This window comes from Dipodomys spectabilis, unplaced genomic scaffold, assembly GCF_019054845.1.
Source record: "Dipodomys spectabilis isolate Male_0828 unplaced genomic scaffold, ASM1905484v1 ptg000030l, whole genome shotgun sequence".
In the NCBI taxonomy this organism is placed as follows: domain Eukaryota; kingdom Metazoa; phylum Chordata; class Mammalia; order Rodentia; family Heteromyidae; genus Dipodomys; species Dipodomys spectabilis.
This window is the reverse complement of record NW_024870707.1, coordinates 12,271,505-12,290,987: the sequence shown is the minus strand read 5'-3', so window position 1 is coordinate 12,290,987 and position 19,483 is coordinate 12,271,505. Positions and strand designations below refer to the sequence as shown.

The window sequence follows — 19,483 nt, the reverse complement described above, 5'->3', positions numbered from 1 at the left end:
TAAGCCAAGGGCCTCTTCCTTTGCTGACATGTGATGGACGCAGCAGGCAGGAGGCAGGCAGGAGAAGCACCACCTGGCTGAGATCCCAATGACCTGCACGAGCTGGGGGCACCCAGGTGGTTTGAGAGCGCACAGGACCTCCTCGGACACCATTCAAAGTTTCCACTAATAGCCATCTGTCTCCTCGGCCCCAGCTTGCCCAGCATCCCAGCCCAAGGGTTCTGGGAAGAGGCTGCCCAGGGACAGATTTGTCCTGGGCACCTATGGTCCTAGGGGAAGAGCTCCAAAGGTCACAGGACCTCTCTGGTAGAGCTGCAGACACTGCAGGAAAAACTAGGAAGTACTAAAAGCCTGTCTCTCACTACTTCCCTCCACACTGCCCCTCCCTCCACCCCACTGGGCTTTCTCCCAAGCCCCAGAGTTCTGAGATCATCCTTCCCCCCTCTTCCCACCGTTCCTTCCCATTTAGCACTGTGACCTTTTGCTGCTGACCGATGCCCTCCCCAGCAGATACAAATGATGACGTTTTCTAGGCTGCTCTTCTGGTGCTTGTGTTCTAGTAGAGCCAGAGGCTGCTGGTGCAGGCAGCAGGGAGGGAAAACAGTCAGATCTGGTTCAGGCATCTGACTGGCTCTTAGCCTCCATTTTCTTCTCTGTAAAATGGGGGTGGAAGGACCCCTGCAGGGCTGTCAACACAGGTAAGGGAAGGGCATCTTCCTGATGGGATGGTAGCCAATGAGAGACAGATATAAACATCCATTGGCTAAATAGTTAGCTAGCACGTGCCAGGTGCCTGCCCTTTTGGAGACACACAGGCATCAGGGTCCAGGTACGTCTCTGGTGCTCCTGCTCAAGGGCTACTAAACTCCTGGCTCCCCCACTCACCAGGCATCCGACCTCCAGCAAAGCTCTGGACTTGTCTTTGGGGCTCAGTTTGCCCATCTGTATATTGGGAATCATAATTACGGTGGAGCTCTATGAAAGGTTTGAACCTTGGTCTGAGGTGGAATCTGTGCTCAATAATTGTTAGCCATTAGTGCACACACTAGTGTGCACCTCTCCCCCCCACCTTAGCCATCCCCCCCAGACCAAACTGCCTCAGGCTAGAGTCCAGCTGGCAGGTATTTGGCTCACCAGGTGTTGGCCTTCCCACCCTGCCACCCTCCCTCCTCCTTCAGGGGCTCATGGTCTCCTCCTCCCCACACACACACCATAGTCCGTAGGGGTGTACATTTTCTGAGGCAGGACCTGGACTTCTGTTCCCCTCAGGCATTCTGCAGAATTCCCCTCCCTTCCCCCTGGAGGAATTACAAAGCCTCTTCAGGCCAGCAGCACATCAGTGAACAAAATATCCAACTTTGCTCACACTCCAAGCCCCAGCTTTTTGGGAGTGGGCCAGTCCCACCTGCAAGATCCCCACCCTCCTACCCAGGGCAACCCCAGCCGTAGTAGGTGATTGCTTTCCAAGAGAAAGAACACTGCCCTGGAGGGTTTTGCAGGCTATAAAGGAGTTCTCCTAGAGGTCCCTGAGGAGGATAGTGTTGAAGGAAACAGGGCCACAAAGAGAGGACATTCCACAGAACTGCCACTTTACCCTAGCGTTCTGGGGGCGGGCTCATGTTGCCTTCTCCGGGTGAGACTCCCTTCCTCTCCTTCACAGGGACCAGATGCTGATTCTGAGCATTGTAAATATGAACATTTTTCAATTCTGCATTCAGGGTTCTGTGCCTTCTTTCACTCAATATGTATTAAGTGGTTATCTACTGGGTACTGGGTCTTTTTCTGGGCACTGGGTGGGGGGGGGGTCAGTGGGAAGCAAATCAGAGTGTCTGCCGTCTCTTCTCTGGCATCTTTAAGTGGGGTGAAGCCAAAGACAGATGTAGAAATATGTAAGTATAATTAGAATCTGGAAGTGATTAAGAACACCACAGTGGGACTAGAGACAGAATCCAGGTGAGAAGGGAGATCGCATCAGCAGAGACCTCGGGCAATGACAACCCCTGGGGGAAGAGCCTCGCGGTGGAGACCAGAGGGCAGGGAGCACGATGTGCCCGGCCAGCATGGGGATGAAGGCGGCGTGATTCAGAGACAGGAGGCTCAGTGCCGCTGGTCACACGCAGAAGAGAAGACGGGGGTGATGAGGGAGGTGAGCAGGGCTCACAGGGGGCAGATGGTGGGGGACACATCCGGCGCGGGGTAGGGGGAGCTTGTGAACGGGAGCCCTTGGGACTGGCTGAGCTTCGGCTGTAGGTCCCCGCCTTTCCTCAGGGTCCCACCACAGACGTGTTCCTGTTCCCACAGTCCTGGCCAGCCAGACCCAGGGTTTATGGAACAGTGGAAAACACCAGGATTTTGGAGCCGGTGAATGAGGAATGGGTCTTGGCTGGGTGACCTCCACAAGCTCTTGGCCTCTCTGGGCTGATTTCCTACTAGGATGTGGTGAGGGGTCCTAACTCAAGCCACCCTCCAACACATCTGGGGGCTTTGTGCTGCCCAAGACAAGGCTCCCCTGGACTCCTTCCCTTTCTGGGAAAGGGACCCTGCCACCCAGGGAGGGTGGTGGCCGCTGCCCGGCAGGGCTGAGCGTGAGATGGACAGGACATGAAAGGCTTCCCGGGGTGGATCCGTGGAGGTTGGTCTGGGCTCCTTGCCCAGGACCGACTTCAGGCCTCCCCCCTAGATGGCGGCTCCGTCTCCGTTTTTAGTAAGAGGCCGGGACGGGATCCCGGGTGTCCATCTGGGACCCGCGGGCCTTCCAAAGCTTCTTTACGCATTGTTAGTGTTCTTAACTCTAAAAACCTAGAACCGGGCCGTGAAAGGGTCCGTGTAGATGTCGTTTGGGGGCGACGCGGGGCGGTCATGGGGCGTCCGGGGACCGAGGACGAGCTTCACCCCACGATGACCCCAGCGGAAGCCTCGGCCCACCCGCCGCCGGCCCCGCCCCACGGCGGCCGGGGGCCGCGGAGGGCCGGAGACGGCGGGAGGCTGGGCGGGGACGCCGCTGGCCACGCCCACGGGGCGGAGCCTCGCCCGGCCCCGCCCCGCGCGTGGCCCCGCCCCGCTCCTCTGTCACTTCCTGATTCCCGCTTCCTGCTTCCCAGACACCGGGATCCGGAGCCGCCCGAGGCCGCCGCGCAGCCCCCTCCCCCGGCGCCCCGGCCAGTGGCGAGCGGTGAGCGCGGCGGGACCGCGGCGGGGCGCGGGCGGGGCGGGGCCCGGGGCGGGGGCGCGGGTCTGGGGAGCCCGTCCCTCCCGCTGCGCCCCACCCCGGGTCCCCGCACCCTGGAATTCCCAGCCTCTCCCCTCGGGGCGGGCCGGGGGGGGGGGGTCTCTGGAAGTTGGGTCCTGGCTCCCGGAGACCGCGCTCCGAGGCCGCGGGAGATGCTCGGCGGCTGGCGGCGCCGTCTCCTGCGAACCCCCGCCCGGTCCTCCACCGGGTCCTGCCGGGGTCTGCGGCCGGGCTTCCCCGGGACGCAGAGCCGGGCCTGGTGGGAAGACCTCGCCAGCCTCCCCTCCCCGTCTCCCAGCTGCAGATCCCCGGGCAGGAAGGGCTGCCCGAGCGCGGGGACCTGCAGGAGAGCTAAGCCCTCTCCGTTTCAGCACCACATAGCCCAGCAGGGAGGGGCTGCACAGCCCCGGTTAGGTCTCCGCAGTGGACAGGGCCCGGGTGGTGCATTTACCTACTCAAACCACCAGCCGAGGAGGCAGCATGGTCTGCATCTGTGACCCCATTCCATAACTGGAGAAACAGACCCAAGTGGATTGCAATGACCTGGCCTCCCTCTCATCCTCCCTCAGCCCTTTGTGCAGCCCTGGAAGGACAGGGTTCGGGGTGGGGGGTTTGTTCCGAGGGGCGGCACTGATCCAGGGCCCTCTGTCCTGCAGACATGTCCTTCCGTAAAGTGGTTCGGCAGAGCAAATTCCGGCATGTGTTCGGGCAGCCGGTCAAGAATGATCAATGTTATGAAGACATTCGGGTGTCCCGTGTTACCTGGGACAGCACCTTCTGCGCCGTCAACCCCAAGTTCCTGGCTGTGATCGTGGAGGCCAGTGGTGGAGGCGCCTTTATGGTTCTCCCCTTAGGCAAGGTAGGCCTCATCAGCTGTAGGGTGGAGGGCTGGGGGTGCCTGAGCCACACCCATGCGTGTGGCCCCATCCCCCTTTCTGAGCAGGTATCATAATCCTGAATTACTACCCAGAAGATATTAGCACAGGTAGAGAAGGTGTTTATTACCATCAGGTCAGAGACTATAGACATTTCCTGCTCACCTTGTGGGTGGGGCCCATCTGGGTCACCCTTGAACCATGGTTCAGATGTCATTTTCCCTCTGTGGAGGGGCATAAGCCCCTGGGAGGGAGGCATGTTGTCCGGGGTGGGGTGGGAGGGTGTCTCTGCTGACTGTTTTCTCCCGCCCACAGACAGGCCGCATTGACAAGGCCTACCCGACAGTGTGTGGGCACACGGGACCTGTCCTGGACATTGACTGGTGTCCCCACAATGACGAAGTCATTGCCAGCGGCTCGGAGGACTGCACCGTGATGGTGAGCACACTGTTCAGGCCAGGGTCCTGGGCGTGGCTCCAAGCTGCTGGCCTGAGGTGGGGGCACACGCGGAGCCTCAGCCCAGCATCCTCACCCCTACTGCAGGTATGGCAGATCCCGGAGAACGGGCTGACCTCCCCGCTGACGGAGCCAGTAGTGGTGCTAGAGGGGCACACCAAGCGTGTGGGCATTGTCACCTGGCATCCCACAGCCCGAAATGTGCTGCTCAGTGCAGGTCTGCACGGCTCTCCCACCCCCACGCCCTCTCCATAGGTGCCTCTCCCAGGCCCACCTGACAGATAGGGAAACTGAGGCCTCCTGAGGTCCAGGGGGAGTTGGCAAAGTGGACCTGGTAGGCTGAGGCCCCTCTGCCTCCATACCCCTGGACTTGAAGTAATGTTCTCCTGCGTGCCAGGTTGCGACAATGTGGTGCTCATCTGGAACGTGGGGACCGCCGAGGAGCTGTACCGCCTAGATAGCTTGCACCCGGACCTCATCTACAACATCAGCTGGAATCGCAACGGCAGCCTCTTCTGCTCCGCATGTAAAGACAAGAGCGTGCGCATCATTGACCCCCGCCGGGGCACCTTGGTTGCTGTAGGTGGCCCAGGAGGGCGAGGACAGCTGTGGATAGGCCGAGGGGTTTGATGGATGCTGAACTGGCTACCTGTCCTTCCCACAGGAGATAGAGAAGGCTCATGAAGGGGCCCGGCCCATGCGGGCCATCTTCCTGGCAGATGGCAAGGTGTTCACCACGGGCTTCAGTCGTATGAGTGAACGGCAGCTGGCACTCTGGGATCCAGTGAGTAATGTGGGGACAGCCTGAGGCGACAGCTTAGGGACTCGGGCTGCTGCCCCAGGGGGCTCCACTTAAGAGAGGGCTGTGCTTCCCGGACCCTTAGTTTGGCCCATGAGACCCTCCAGACCCCAGGATCTTCCAGCTCCTCCATGTCCCTGCTGCCCAGCACTCCCTCGGATGCCTTCTCCTTGCCTTTGCCCTTCTGAGCTGCCCCACAGTCGCGGGCATCTGCACTGACCTCCAGGGCCCCTTTGAGACAGGCTGGTGCTGCCCGGCCTTGCAGGCTCCCATGACAGTGATGTTCTCCATTTTTGGTTAGAGGCCTGGGAGGAGTCTTAGGCCTGGAAGAGGCCAAGAAAGCAGACACTAGCCGGGCGCTGCTAGCTCACACCTATAGTTCTAGCTACTCAGGAGGCTGAGATCTGAGGATCATGGTTCAAAGCCAACCTGGGCAGGAAAGTCCATGAGACTTTTTTTTTTTTTTTTTTTGCCATGGGGCCTGAATTCTGGGCCTAGGAGCTGTTTCTCAGCAATTCAGCTCAAGGCTAACGCTCTACCACTTGAGCCACAGCGCCACTTCTGGCTTTTTCTGCTTATGTGGTGCTGAGGAATGGAACCCAGGGCCTCATGCATGCAAGGCAAGCACTCTACCACTGAGCCACATTCCCAGCCCCGTGAGACTCTTATCTCCAATAAACTACTAGAAAACCGACAGTGGCGCTGTGGCTCAAGTGGTAGAGCACTCGCCTTGAGCTGAAGAGCTCAGGGACAGCACCTAGGCCCAGAGTTCAAGCCCCATGACTGACCAAAAAAAAAAAAAAAAAGTGGACATTGGGAGCAGAAAACCAGCAGCAGGTTGGGCAGTGTGACGTGTGAAGGCAGCTGAGGCCAGGGCTGAGGGGTCTGGGCTGAGGGGTCTGGGTTGAGGGGGGCTGGCGTGGCCTGACTTCCCTCTGTGTTCCAGGAAAACCTCCAGGAGCCTATGGCCCTGCAGGAGCTGGACTCGAGCAATGGGGCCCTGCTGCCCTTCTATGACCCTGACACCAACGTGGTCTATGTCTGTGGCAAGGTGAGACCGGGTGGGGCTGGCCGACGCAGAGAAGGAGCATGGCCAGCTGCTGACCCCCTCTCCCCACAGGGTGACTCCAGTATCCGGTACTTTGAGATCACAGACGAGTCTCCTTTCATCCACTTCCTGAACACCTTCACCAGCAAGGAGCCCCAGAGGGGCATGGGCAGCATGCCCAAGAGGGGCTTGGAGGTCAGCAAGTGTGAGATTGCCCGGTAAGAGGGGCCGCTGAGGTGGGGTCCCGGCCTGGGTACAGGTCAGCCTGGGAACAGGGCCCAAGGACCCTCGAAGCAGAGAAGCAGGGTGGTCTGTCTGTGGGAGAGTCCCAAGGAAGCTGTGTGTGAGATCGCAGCTCTGCCTCTAGAGGGTGGGAGGCAGCCAGGAAAGCTGGCTCACTCATGGCTCCTCATCTCCTTTCCCAGGTTCTACAAACTACATGAGCGCAAGTGTGAGCCCATTGTTATGACTGTGCCAAGAAAGGTGAGGCCACTAGGCTCCCCCCCCCCCACCTGCTTGCTTTTCTAGCAGAAGAGCCGCACAGGGTGACGGGCTGGGCCTAAGAATGGGTGTGCTGGTGGGCTAGATGAACATCATTGTGCCCAAGATCTCACCCACGTGCTCACGGATGACAGGGAGAGCTGAGGTCCTGCTGTGAACAAGCCATAGGAGACAGACACCAGACAGTCAGGAGTGGCAGTCCTAGCCGAGTGCCGTGGCTCACGCCTATAATCCTAGCTACTCAGAAGGCTGAGGATCACGGTTCAAAGCCAGCCTGGACAGGAAAGTCTTATCTTCAATAAGCAGAAAACCAGAAGTAGCACTGTGGCTCAAATGGTAGAGCGCTCGCCTTGGGCTGAAGAGCTGAGGGACAAAGCCCAGGCCCAGAGTTCAAGCCCCAAGACTGACAAAAAAAAAAAAAAAAGAAGAGAGAGTGGCAGTCGTGGAAGGCCTCCTCTAAGAGGCAGGACCGACGCAGGGTTTGGCAGAAGGTTGGAGCTGAGAGTGGAACGAGGGATGGGTGTTGTGGCTGCCGTGGAGTCAGGTGAAGAGGGGCCGGGCCACACGTGGCTTGGCCTCAGACGTGCAGCCTGGAGCTTGGGACACACTGCCACTGTTCTCAGCTCGAGTTCACAGAGCAGCTGCATTCAACGTGCCAGGCACGTCTCAGGGCAGCCAGAGCGAGGCTGAGAGCCTGCCCATGAGCTCTCCATCTGCAGGGCACAGTGTAGCTCCCAGGAACCAACAAAGCCACATAGCCACCCCTGTGCTTTGCAGGGGAGGGTGAGGACTGGGATTCAAGGATTCTGGCTGGGGAGGCTAGGGAGAATCTCAGAGGGCGCCGGGAATCACAGAGGCCCAGAAAGGAAGTGAAAGAGCAGGTTTTGATTTTAGTGGGGTTTTTTGGTGGCACGTGGGTTTTGATGCAAAGCTTTGTCCTCGCTTGGCAAGCACTGTCACCTGCAGCCCAGCCCGGAACACTGGAGGCTGGGCTGCCAGTGGAGGCCGGGGGGGGGGGGGGGGAGGGCACGTAGGGACCAGATGAAAAGTCCCTGACCGTGCCCTTCTCTCCCACCTGCCTGCCCTGCAGTCCGACCTCTTCCAGGATGATCTGTACCCCAACACAGCGGGGCCTGAGGCAGCCCTGGAGGCAGAGGAGTGGGTGAGCGGGCGGGATGCAGACCCCATCCTCATCTCACTGCGAGAGGCGTATGTGCCCAGCAAGCAGCGTGACCTGAAGGTCAGCCGGCGCAACGTGCTGTCAGACAGCCGGCCCACCAGCGCTGCCCGCCCCGGGACATCCACAGCCGTCTCCGCCACTGCTGACACCGCCCCCAGCAGCAGCCTCGTGGGGGCCGGGGTAGGTGCCAGTCAAGGGTGGTGGTAGGGAGTCCCAGATGTTGGCCTCATCTGCCGTGCACCTGGACGCTGCCTGGGCCTCAGGTTTGGGGAGCCGTGTGGCTACTGGCCCCTGACCTCGGACGTCCCTACAGGAGGCTGGGAAGCTGGAGGAAGTGGTGCAGGAGCTTCGGAGGCTGCGGGCTCTGGTCAAGGAGCAGGGAGAGCGCATCGGCCGCCTGGAGGAGCAGCTCGGCCGCCTGGAGAACGGGGATGCTTAGGGCTGCTGCCCGCCTGTGCCCGTGCCCACACGCCTCCTTCAGACCCTTCTCACTTCACTTCTGCCGGCAGGCCTCACCAGACTCGGCTGCCCAGGGCTTCTGGGCAGGGCATGAGCCACTGTGCCCTCACCCCTGCCTGGGGCCCTGGTAGGCCATCGCCTAGCTTGTCATTCGTATATATGGGGGAATCTTTGTATCAGTTCAAGCTCGCCTGTATTCTGAGGGACCGCGTCTCTGGCCCACCCAACCCTCTGCCCACTCCCCAGAGAAGATGGCAAGAATGGGATCTATATTTTCATTCCAAATAAAATTCTCTTTTTAAAAGCTACGCTTGCGCTGTTGCTGCAGAGGGCAGGGATCTTGGGGCCTGGGACAGGTGAGGTGTGGGAACTCATGGCTCCCCTGAACCCCTCCAGGCAGACTGGAGCAGAAGACCCACGGATACATGCCTCTGTGCCCTGCTCTGAGCAGGACTTGCTCCTCCCGTGCAGGCCTGGTCACAGGCTCTGTGGTTTGGGCCTCATCTTGCGAGGCCTGGACAGTTTGGTGAGTCTGGTGGTCCTAAGATGCTGAGGCTCCACCAGGGTCCTGTGACAGGCAGGAGTGGGTGGGGCATTGTGGGCAGGAAGCGGAAGTGTCGGGTAACCCGTAGCTGCAGTTGAGAGATCTGGGGCTCACTTCTCGCTCAACACAGCCAGAACTGGAGGTGGGCTCCCAGCACAGAGGCCAGTGGACCAATGGTGAGCAATGAAGCCTGCTGGGCTCTTGGGAACTTGGGGCAGAATACCCAGGGAGATCATGGGGCAGGGGGAGCTGGGCTGCAAGGCTTTGTGGGGCTCAATATTACTGTTCTAAGCTGGGCACCAGTTCCAAGCTCATGCCTATAATTCAGATCTCAGGAAGCTGAGATCTGAGGATCTTGGTTCAAAGCCAGCCCTGGCAAGAAAGTCCGTGGGACTCTTAAACCACCAGAAAACCAAAGTGGCGCTGTGGCTCAAGTGGTAGAGCACTCGCCTTGAGCTGAAGAGCTGAGGGATAGCACGCAGGCCCAGAGTTCAAGACCCATGACCAACAACAACAAAAAATTACTCTGCTCCAGGTCTGGTTCTGCTCAGGACCCCTGGGCTGGACCTCCTCTGGGCCTCTTGTGAGCTGAGCCTTGGGCATGTCTCTTGCCCCAGGAGCCTGGGGGACTGGAGAAAAACTTTCACCCAGCACCCGTTCTACCACATACCCCACCTGCCTTGTTCTGACCGCAGGCTTCCTGACAGCTGCACCCACCAGCCCCGGCTCTGAGGCCCTTGGGGACGGGGGCAGATGGGGCGCTGAACGGAAACTCTGCAGCTGGGGCAGCCCCATGGCTAGGAGGAAGAGTAGGGCTCAAGGATCCTGATCCTGGGTCCCAACCAAGCAGAAGATGAAAGCTTGCCTCGGTTTGTCCTGCCTGGTTGATACCCTGCAGGGCCCCTTCTCCCCGCTCCGCCTCCACCCTCGGTAGTTTTGATGTTGTGTTGCCAATACTTACTAAGCATCAAGATATGCATCTAGGTGTTTGGACCCCCCAATTTCATTGCTGTCCTGCAATTTACTGTGGTTGAGGGGGCAACAGCATATGCGATTAGAATTACTCTGTAAGAAGTGCAATGGGAGAAGGTAGGGTGGGTGAGGGGATATGGGGGGTGTTGAGTGGCTGACCACAGTCATAAGCAGCAGGCTGGTGGTCAAAGGCTGGGCCTCATCTCAGTGGAGCCGAGGCTGAGGTGAGCGGGCAGCCACGTGGCTGTGGGGTGCAGCGTTTAGGGCAAAGTTTGGGAAAGCCAAGGCCTCAGGCTGCAGAGGCGAGTGGCAGGGTTGGGGGCTGGTCATGCTGGACCAGGGCCCCAAATAACAACTCAGGCTTTTCTGCTTGACTGTCCCCACTTTGTCTGAGAAGCAACAGAATACTTTCTCAGAGAAAGACGGAATGTGGTCTCAGCAAGCCAGCCAGGCCCAGATGACAAGCCTCCCCTGTACCCCATCTCCCACAGGCTCTGCCCCGTGCCCTTGGGCTTGGAGTGCTGCTGGCCCTGCCAGGGGCCCTGGGCTCCGGAGGTGGGTCAGAGGATGGCGCAGGCTCCAGCTCTGTCACCATTGTCCTGCTGCTGCTGCTGCTCCTGTTGCTGGTCACAGGCCTGGCCTTAGCCTGGCGCCGCCTCAGCCGAGACTCGGGGGGCTACTACCACCCGGCCCGCCTGGGGGCCGCGCTGTGGGGCCGGACCCGCCGCCTGCTCTGGGCCAGCCCCCCAGGCCGCTGGCTTCAGGCCCACACTGACTTGGGGTCCCCAGAGGACCCAGAACAGCAGGAGGATGAGCAGGATGCGGAAGATGAGGACATCAGCGGCAGTGTCTGCCTAGAGGAGGCTATCCCCAGAGAAAAGGAGCAGCAGCGGGGCTCTGGACTCCACCCCGAGCAGGCCCTGGAAGCACAGGACAGTGACCATGAAGGGGCCCTGGGCCTCGGCTCTGTGGGGCTGGTGGGCTCAGGGGGCAGTGCTGAGGCCCTGCTGAGCGACCTGCATGCGTTTTCAGGCAGTGCGGCGTGGGACGACAGCGCCAGGGCAGCAGGAGGCCCGGGCCTCCACGTCACAGCGCTGTAGGAGCCGGCCTCAGGTCCCAGACCCGTGCCACCGCTTCCCAAGCTTGCCCTAGACCTGCTGTCACCCAAACCCCAGATAGTGCCCCCCAGTCTCCAAGCCTGAGCGCTCCTCCTGCAGAAGGGCAGTTACCCCACAAGCATTGGGGCACCCCTGAAATAAAAGCACGCAGCCCTGTGGTTCTGAGGTCCTGAAGTGTCCCTCCTCTCCCTAAGCCGGGGGCCTCCCTTGCTCTGGAGCCCAGTGGAAGCCAGTCTGTGTGCCATGATTTAGTCTTTTAATTCTACAAGGGCACAGCGCAGTGTGGTGTCCCCCACCTGCAGTGTGCAGCCTTCCACGTGCGTGATTCTGGGGCTCCACATCCTCACCAGATCCCCCTCCGTCCCCCGGCCACACCAGGCTCCTGAAGCTGGCACGGGGCCTCACTTCCCTCGGTGCCACCCTTGTCCCCACCATCCTAGCGCCTGGGGCGCCCGCGGCCCTTCTTAGACTTCTTGGCCCCTGAGGGGGGCCGGATGGGGAGAGGGGCGGAGCTGGAGGGCGGCGGCGGCGATGGGGGCGGCAGGAGTGGAGGCAGAGGTGGATCGATGGGTTCTGGTGGGCCAGGGCTTGGCCGGAACCCCTCAAAAGGGGAAAACTTGAGGGGGCTACAGGGGAAAACAAGGCAGAGAGTCAGAGCCCCCAGGACCCGCTGGGGAGGTGGCACTGCGGGAGGAAAGGCAGGCCGCACAGGAGCTCCCAGGCGTAAGCCCCTGCCCAGACCCGGTGTGCAGCAGCTGAGGTCTGCTGTGCATGGGCCAGAGCCCCTCCCCCAGCCACGCACTCTGCACCTCGGTACCTGATAGGGGTGCGGGGGCTGCTGTTGAGGCGCCGTGGGGAGCGTAGCTTGGGCTGGAAGGAGAAGCCCTCCTTGATGCTGTCCAGGACAGAGGGCGCCACGTACGTGAAGCCCTGGAGAGGTGGGGCCGGGCCATGCTGAGTGACCGCACCCCTGGGCTGCGATCCCCTCCAGCTCCCCCAGGCCCCCCGGCCCTGCATTACCAGAAAGGCCTGGTCAGCACTCTCACTCAGGGCTGTGTCGTCTGGACTGTCCACTGGCGTCTGCCGTGTGAAGCGGGTATCAAACTGGCTCACGTCCTCCTCCGACTGCTGTAAGCCGACCCAAACGAGGAGGGTTCGAGGTACCCCAAGGGGCCAGCAGCCCCTGCCCCGGGTTCAGACCCGCACACTCACCAGACTCGGCCTGAAAGGAGGGTCCACGCGGCGGGCCAGGAGGTCGTTCCAGTTGATGTGGCGGAAGAAGGGGTGCCTCTGAGGGTAGGGAGTACCCCAAACATGCCAAGCGGTCCCTCTGCCTGGTCCCAGTGGTAGCCGCCGTGTCCTCGGGCCCTGCCCCCTCAGGTGGCCCCACACTCACCTGAACTTCAGCCGCGTCGCCAGGGCCGCCTCCTATCCGCTGGATGGGATTCCGCTTCAGAAACTACAGGATCAGGGCAGAGGGTGAGAGCTGGGGGAGCCACGACTGGTGACACCCAGAGCCCCCCCCCCCAGGGCTGGCCAGGGCCAGGAGGGCCAAGCCAAGCCCCCCAGGACTTTCAGGGTGAGTCAGATGGCACGTTCTCCAGGAAGCCTTTACAAAGGTTTTGCATTGCTAGCGTCACCCCAGATAGCTTTACTTTTTTTTTTTTGGTCGGTCGTGGGGCTCGAACTCTGGGCCTGGGTGCTGTCCCTGCTCTCTTCAGCTCAAGGCAAGCACTCTACTGCTTGATCCACAGTGCCACTTCTGGCTTTATTGGCTATAAGAGTCTTAAGGACTTTCCTGCCTGGGCTGGCTTTGAATCTGATCCTCAGTCAGATCTCAGCCTCCTGAGTAGCTAGGATGACAGGAGTGAGCCACCGGCACCCGGCTCCAGATGGCTTTAGTAAAGCTCCATCATTAGATCTGGGTGATGCTCGCCATCCTCACCCTCATGCCTGGCCAGCAGCTGACCCCACGCAAGCTTACCAGGGTGCTTTGTGACTAGGACTTGGCCTTACCACGGAGGCTAAGACCAGGACTTAGGTCTGCAACCCCAAAGTCTGTGTGTATATGGCGGGGGTGGGGGGGGTTCAGCCTGAGTCCCCCTACACACACAGGGGTGGCACAGCCTGCTCAGCCACCCAGGGAGACACCCAGGAACGTGTGGCCCACAGGGCCTAGGAGGAGAGTTGGGGGGTGTGGGCAGGAGGGAGCCTCACCTTTTTGGCAAGGTCCCGGGCATCCGGAGTGAGGTAGGGGGGCAGCACCAGCTTCCCCTTGATGATCTTATCCATAGTCTTCTTCCGGTTCTCTGCGGTGAAGGGTGGCTGGAGGAGGCGGAAGGTGAGGGCGGCCTGTGGGCCTCCCACCAGGCCCTGGCCAGGCCCACGCGGGGGCTCTCCCCCACCACTGCCCTCCTCCCACAGAGGCTGGACTTGCCGATCCAGTGAGCATGTCGTACATCAGGGCTCCCAGGCTCCACCAGTCCACCGCGCGGTTGTGTCCACTGCGTACCAGGATCTCAGGAGCCCTGGGGGGTTGGGGTTGGGTAAAACTGTCAGTCAGGCCAGCTCCCTCTTGCTGCCCTCCTCCCCCCTGGCCAGATAGGAGACACTTACATGTACTCAATGGTGCCACAGAAGGTGTGTGTGACAGCGCCCTCGTGAATGGACTCCTTGCAGAGGCCAAAGTCTGTCAGTTTGATGTGGCCTGAGGAAGAATTGGGGGGGAGGGGGGTACGGTCAGGACCCTGCCTACCACGGGCTCCTTAGCTCTGCCCTGCAGACCCTGGTTAGCAGTTGTGTGTGCGTGCATGGGTGCATGTGTTTCTATGTGCATGCATATGCCTATCCTATGAGTGCATACACACAGGAAGAGTACATGCATGTATATGCCTCGTGTGTGTGTGTGTGTGTGTGTGTGTGTGTGTGTGTGTGTGTGTGTGTGCAGATTGCAGGTGCGCACCCTGGTTGTTGAGCATGATGTTCTCGGGCTTGAGGTCTCGGTAGATAATGCCTTGGGAGTGGAGATGACCCAGGGCCAGTGTGATCTCCGCCAGGTAGAAGCTGCAGAGACAGGACAGGGTTAAGTATGAGGAAGGAGGAATAGCATGGGGCCAGGGACCCCTCAGGAGATCTGCAAACATCACACCTACCAGGCTGTGTCTTCCAGGAAGATGCCTTCTCGCTCCAGGTGTGTGAAGAGCTCCCCACCTGTGACAAACACATAGCAGCCGTGTGCTAGGACCCGGCCCTATTGCTCTCTGAGCCTCCATTGCTTCTTGGGGAAAGTGGGGCTCGTAAATCCCGCCCTACCTGCCTCCCAGAGCTGCCGTGGGGGACTCAATTCAAATCAGCAAACATCTACGGACGCCTATCCGGTGCCTGGCCCTGTGCTCAGTGAGGCTGGGGGAAGAGAGGAGGAGACCCAGCCACTGCCCTCTGCCGCTCATTCTAATGGGGAGACAGACACGCACACACTGTGCCAGCGCACCTGGCCGAGGCACCAAGTCCAAGAGCCTCACTACACAACCCCACGGTGGAGAAAGGGGAGATGAAGTTAATCCCAACACAAGACAGAAAGTGAGGTGGCACTGGGCTGTGCAGAGCAGCTCTGTGATAGAGACTGAGATCCAGAACATGAAGGGAAAAACTGGTACTGGGGATGCGGGCAGGAAAGGGCAGGCCTGGCCCACATCACAGTGAGCAATGGGTCCTGGAGGCCAAAGCAGTGTCAAAATTATAGACTCAGCAGGTTCTGAGCAGGAGTGTAGGACTCAATTGCACTCTAAGAAGAAGACCCTGGCCATTAAGCAGAGGAGTTGCCTTCCTGTGAAGGAACAACAATGACCACTGCCCACTCTGACTGCTACAAGCGTGGACAGTGGCTACTGCAGAAGACAGAGCTAAATGGAGGACCTCAAGTAGAAATGCATAAAACCACCCTCTGGACTTCTGTGGAAACTCCCACCATCCCCAACCACCTCCAAAACAATGGGACACACTAGGCACTGGACAGACGTTTGCTGAATGAACTGATGAACAAATGAAGAGACAAAGGGTACGTGGGAATGTGCAGGCCCTCCTGGTGAGGCTACAAGCAACCCTCTCAGGGTTCCCCAAGTCAGCAATGCTGCTTATGCTGCCCCAGCTCACCCTGATCAGACACCTACCGCTGAGGCACTCCAAGATGAGGTAGAGTTTGCCACCTGTCTGGAAAGCATAGGCTAGTTCTACAATGAACGGGTGCTTCACAGACTCCAAAATGTTTCTCTCAGCCCGAGTGTGTGCTGTGTCCTTGGCATTGCGCACGATTTTTGCCTAGAGATGCAGGGGTCCATCAGAAGATGACGCACCAAGCTGGGTGCTGGTGGCTCACGCCTGTAATCCTAGCTACTCAGGAGGCTGAGATCTGAGGATCGCGGTTCAAAGCCAGCCTGGGGCAGGAAAGACCGTGAGACTCCTATCTCCAATAAACCACCAGAAAACCGGAAGTGGCGCTGTAGCTCAAGTGGTAGAGCACTTGCCTTGAGCTGAAGAGCTGAGGGACAGCGCCCAGGCCCAGAGTTCAAGCCCCACGACCGACAAAAAAAAAAAAAAGAAGATGAGGCACCAAGTTCTCCTTTAGTCTCTCACTAGCCAACACCTTTATTTTCTCCTCCACTTCCTGCTTTTATTATTTTGCAAGCACAATGTTTAACCTTGAACAAAACTCCAAATAATCAGAGGAACAAAAGAGGGGCTGGTAATTCAGTAAAACTCCAAGATACAATTCTTTTTTTTTTTTTTTGGGTCCAGTCATGGGGCCTGAACTCTGGGCCTGGGCACTGTTCCTCAACTCTTCAGCTCAAGGCTAGCGCTCTACCACTTGAGCCACAGCGCCACTTCTGGCTTTTTTTCTTTTTGCTTATGTGGTGCTGAGGAATCGAACCCAGGGCCTTATGCATACAAGGCAAGCACTCTACCACTGAGCCACCTTCCCAGCCCCTCCGAGATACAATTCTTTACATACTAAACACAACTGAGTCCTACCAGCCAAGGTCTGAGTATACTGTGGACCTACAGTGACATCATGATCACCCCCTCAATAATTAGTACATGAAATCAGGGAAACAGGGGCTGGGAATGTGGATTAGTGGTAGAGTGCTTGCCTAGGATACATGAAGCCCTGGGTTTGATTCTTCAGTACCACATACACAGAAAAGGCCGGAAGTGGCGCTGTGGCTCAAGTGATAAAGTGCTAGCCTTGAACAAAAAAGATGCTCAGGGACAATGTCCAGGCCCTGAGTTCAAGCCATAGGACAGGCAAAAAAAAAAAAAAAAAAGAAAACAAAAGAAAAAAAAAATCAGGGACATATGGTGAAACATGATCACAATGAGCTGCTTTCCTACAGCCAACAACTGCCAGGTCAAAAACAACTAGATTTTAATCTATCTATCTATCTATCTGTTGTTGGTCCTGGGGCTTGAATTTGGGGCCTAGGCACTGTCCTTGAGCTCTTTTGCTCAAGGCTAGGGCTCTACCACTAGAGCAGTAGCACCACTTCCCGTTTTCTGGTGGTTAATCGGAAAAAAGTCTCAAGGACTTTTCTGTCTGGACTGGCTTAGAACCGTGATCCTCAGATCTCACCCTCTGAGTAGCTAGGATTACTGGCATGAACCACTAGTGCCTGGCCACAACTGGAATTTTTTTAAAGGTCAATGGTCTACATTTACATATTCTACATGGTTCTCTTGGTTCCCAGCCAGGACCTTTTTGTCATATTCTGTCACTCCATTGAAATGCTCTGACATTTTGCTGCAGTCAGCCTTTTCAGAGACTGGTTTATCCTCTCTAACAAAGGGTTTTTCAACTTGACACTATTTTTAAAATTTGTTAATGCTTCGGAGACGCGGTCTCATTCTGTAACCCAGGCTGGCTTCGAACTTTTAAGCTACTACTGCTTCAGTTTCCCCAACACTGGGACTACAAGTACACCCCACAAGGCCTGACTAACTTTGATACCATTGGCATAGTGGGCAGACAATGCTTTGTTGTGGGAGTTGGTCATGTCCACTGGGGAATGTTTAGCAATATCCCTGGCCTCTATGCACTCGAGGCCAACAGCATTCCCCTCACCAGTTCTGATACAAACGCCCGGCCAAACACTGGCCCATGACCCCTGGGAGTTCCAATGCACCAACAATTATCAATAATTAATAATTATCGCAACAAATAATAAACTAGCCAATGACAAAGACAAGGACCATGTCCTCAGTCCTGTTGATTGCTGGCTTTGGAAGCCTGACATCACACACAGGGGTGGCAGCCACAGTACTTGCTGGCTAAGTGAATGACTCACCTTCCTCAGGACTTTCATGGCATATATTTTGCCCAAGTTGGTGCCTTGCACCTTTCGAACCTGGAACACCTGTAGGGCAGGGGAGACAGGATCAACTTCCCTCTCCAAGGCCTACCTTCAAGAAGCCCCACCCTGCAGTTGTAGCCTTGAGACCGAAAAGCCAAGGGCGGGTCAGTAAAGATCTCTATCCACTGAGAACGTCTGCCCTTCCCTCCTAGGTTTCTAGCTCTGAATCCCATCAGAGGCGTGCCTCCCTCCCAAGTCAACTCTGTACTGAGAGTCCTACGAAGGCCCCAGGGCTGCAGCTGAGGAAGTGGGAGTGGGGGTGGGGGTGGGGTGCCAGTACCTTGCCATAGCCCCCCTTGCCCAGCACACGCAGCAGCTCAAAGCAGTGCGGACCGATGCGCTCAGCGCCCACATTCACACTGGTCTCGGTCAGCTCCACCTCCTCATACTGTCCCACAGGCCTAAGGGCACAAGAAGTCGTCAATTCGGACCAGGCTCCGGCGCTCCCAGGGACCCCTTCCCCACTCCATCCCCCAACCCCCTTCAGGACCCGCACTCACTCCTGGCCAGCAGCCCTCAACTCGGCAAGGGGACACACATCCTGTGAGAAACCGAGGGGTAAGACGCAAGGAAGGGGCTCTGCTTGGCCGGGGAGAGGCGGGAGCAGGGGTGGGAGATAGCAAGGGCTGGGGAGGAGAGGCCGGGGCAGAAAGCGACAGTCGGTGCCCGAGGCTGGGGACGGAAGAAGGGGCGGGAGAGGGTGGGAGCTGAAGCGCGCCGGAGCGGAGGAGGGTCGGGGTTTGCAGGGGTCGGAGCCCACTGTGGGAAGCAGAGCCGCGGCTTGGCCTGGCCCGAGTGACAGGCTCGGCTCCCACATCCAGTGGCGCCGGGAGGAGCACTCACCGCGGGGCTGAACTCCGGCTCGCCCTCCTCCTCGCTGCCTTCCTCCGTCTCCAGGTCTAGATCAAACACGGCCGCCATGGCCGCGCCGGCCCCGCAGGACCCTCGGCGGGCTGGAAGCCGAGCTCTGACTGACAGTCCCAGGCCTGGGCCAGTACATAATCATTCCGCGCCAGATGTCGCCGACTCCGTGACGCAAAATAGCTTCGCCTGGTTTCCAGACAGGCCTGTTCGTTTGGCCGGGAGCCAAGATGGCGCCTGCGCAATGTCTTTCGGGAGTTGTAGTCCAAGAGACCCGTCCTACCTATTCCTTCAGCCCACTGAACCTGCTTTCTATTCAACCTCTCTTCCAAACACTACGGTTCAACATCAGATAGGAGCGACTCAAAGGCTCCCAGTTGGGGGCTCCAGGGAAAGTCTGGGTTTGGATGTACAGAGTCACAAGTACAACACACAGGTGTGAATGTCAAGCTTAGTGCCAGGCTGTTACCAGGATCCTGTCCTAGAAAGCTTGGGACATCTGAACAGGAGCTTCTGTCAATTCTTAAGCACACTTACTAAATTCAACTGCCTGGTACAGAATAGGCACATTACAGAATATGGATGAAAAGATGAGTGAACATATTAAACCTGGCCTAAGACTTGAGACTACATCTTGATTTGTGTTTTATGGGACTGTAGCTGCAGCGTTGAAGCCTTCAGAGGGTTCTCAATACCGAGTTGACTAGGAAAAGATGCAAACCTTTGCTGGAATTCAGAGCTAGAAACGTAGAGCAGGGAAGGGCAGATTTTATCAGAATTGATACAGATCTTTACTGCCCCACCCTGGCTGTGTGGGCTCTGACTGCTGGGGTTTATCTATTTGTTTTTACCTCTTGCACAGAAGAGGCTTAGTGTCTGTAGGACAGAATTTGGGGGTTCCCAGGTTGGTGACGTGGTGACGAGATTACTTGATGGCCTTTTTTTTTTTTTGGTCGGTTGTGGGGTTTGAACTCTGAGCCTGGGCTCTGTTCCTCAGCTCTTCAGCTCAAAGCAAGCCCTCTACATTTGAGCCACAG

At 58.2% G+C, this 19,483-nt stretch overlaps 3 protein-coding genes across 7 annotated transcripts; 2 read left to right on the top strand and 1 right to left on the bottom strand.

The window, feature by feature from the left end:
- The first annotated feature begins 3,056 nt into the window (after positions 1-3,056).
- Coro1b (coronin 1B) lies at positions 3,057-8,855 on the top strand. Of its 3 annotated transcripts, none has more exons than XM_042676603.1 (11): positions 3,057-3,172; positions 3,886-4,088; positions 4,420-4,542; positions 4,648-4,777; positions 4,958-5,139; positions 5,225-5,344; positions 6,306-6,410; positions 6,480-6,625; positions 6,833-6,890; positions 7,999-8,268; positions 8,402-8,855. In XM_042676603.1, the coding sequence occupies exons 2-11, from the start codon at positions 3,888-3,890 to the stop codon at positions 8,525-8,527; spliced, it is 1,461 nt and encodes a 486-aa protein (XP_042532537.1). In that variant the 5' UTR covers positions 3,057-3,172; positions 3,886-3,887; the 3' UTR covers positions 8,528-8,855. The 3 variants fall into 3 exon arrangements, with proteins under 3 accessions (XP_042532537.1, XP_042532535.1, XP_042532536.1); XM_042676601.1 differs by having other exon boundaries at positions 8,399-8,855; XM_042676602.1 differs by having other exon boundaries at positions 3,064-3,165; positions 8,399-8,855.
- Positions 8,856-9,167: 312 nt separating this feature from the next.
- On the top strand, positions 9,168-11,339 carry LOC122105363 (protein tyrosine phosphatase receptor type C associated protein). The gene is made up of 2 exons (XM_042676608.1): positions 9,168-9,267; positions 10,555-11,339. Exons 1-2 carry the CDS (start codon positions 9,265-9,267, stop codon positions 11,161-11,163), a joined length of 612 nt encoding a protein of 203 aa, XP_042532542.1. The 5' UTR covers positions 9,168-9,264; the 3' UTR covers positions 11,164-11,339.
- Rps6kb2 (ribosomal protein S6 kinase B2) lies at positions 11,126-18,737 on the bottom strand. Of its 3 annotated transcripts, XM_042676606.1 has the most exons (16): positions 18,429-18,636; positions 18,086-18,126; positions 17,866-17,986; positions 17,520-17,588; positions 15,351-15,498; positions 14,334-14,391; positions 14,144-14,244; positions 13,798-13,888; positions 13,619-13,709; positions 13,399-13,506; positions 12,578-12,640; positions 12,394-12,471; positions 12,202-12,309; positions 11,999-12,111; positions 11,607-11,807; positions 11,560-11,573 (listed from the first exon to the last, which is right to left on the bottom strand). In XM_042676606.1, the coding sequence occupies exons 1-15, from the start codon at positions 18,504-18,506 to the stop codon at positions 11,618-11,620; spliced, it is 1,458 nt and encodes a 485-aa protein (XP_042532540.1). In that variant the 5' UTR covers positions 18,507-18,636; the 3' UTR covers positions 11,560-11,573; positions 11,607-11,617. The 3 variants fall into 3 exon arrangements, with proteins under 3 accessions (XP_042532541.1, XP_042532539.1, XP_042532540.1); XM_042676607.1 differs by having other exon boundaries at positions 11,126-11,807; positions 12,202-12,306; positions 18,429-18,737; XM_042676605.1 differs by having other exon boundaries at positions 11,126-11,807.
- Positions 18,738-19,483: the final 746 nt, after the last annotated feature.

What these genes read in the sequence shown, in the direction of transcription:
- Rps6kb2 (XM_042676605.1), bottom strand. Translation starts at nt 18,506, where the DNA reads ATGGCGGCCGTGTTTGATCTAGACCTGGAGACGGAGGAAGGCAGCGAG. An exon ending in AGCCGGAGTTCAGCCCCGCG is followed by an intron (nt 18,127 to 18,428) that starts GTGAGTGCTCCT and finishes GGTTTCTCACAG; the next exon opens with GATGTGTGTCCCCTTGCCGA. An exon ending in TGTGGCACCATTGAGTACAT is followed by an intron (nt 13,710 to 13,797) that starts GTAAGTGTCTCC and finishes CCAACCCCCCAG; the next exon opens with GGCTCCTGAGATCCTGGTAC.
- Coro1b (XM_042676601.1), top strand. Translation starts at nt 3,888, where the DNA reads ATGTCCTTCCGTAAAGTGGTTCGGCAGAGCAAATTCCGGCATGTGTTC. An exon ending in TGGTTCTCCCCTTAGGCAAG is followed by an intron (nt 4,089 to 4,419) that starts GTAGGCCTCATC and finishes TCCCGCCCACAG; the next exon opens with ACAGGCCGCATTGACAAGGC. An exon ending in CGGAGGACTGCACCGTGATG is followed by an intron (nt 4,543 to 4,647) that starts GTGAGCACACTG and finishes CCCCTACTGCAG; the next exon opens with GTATGGCAGATCCCGGAGAA.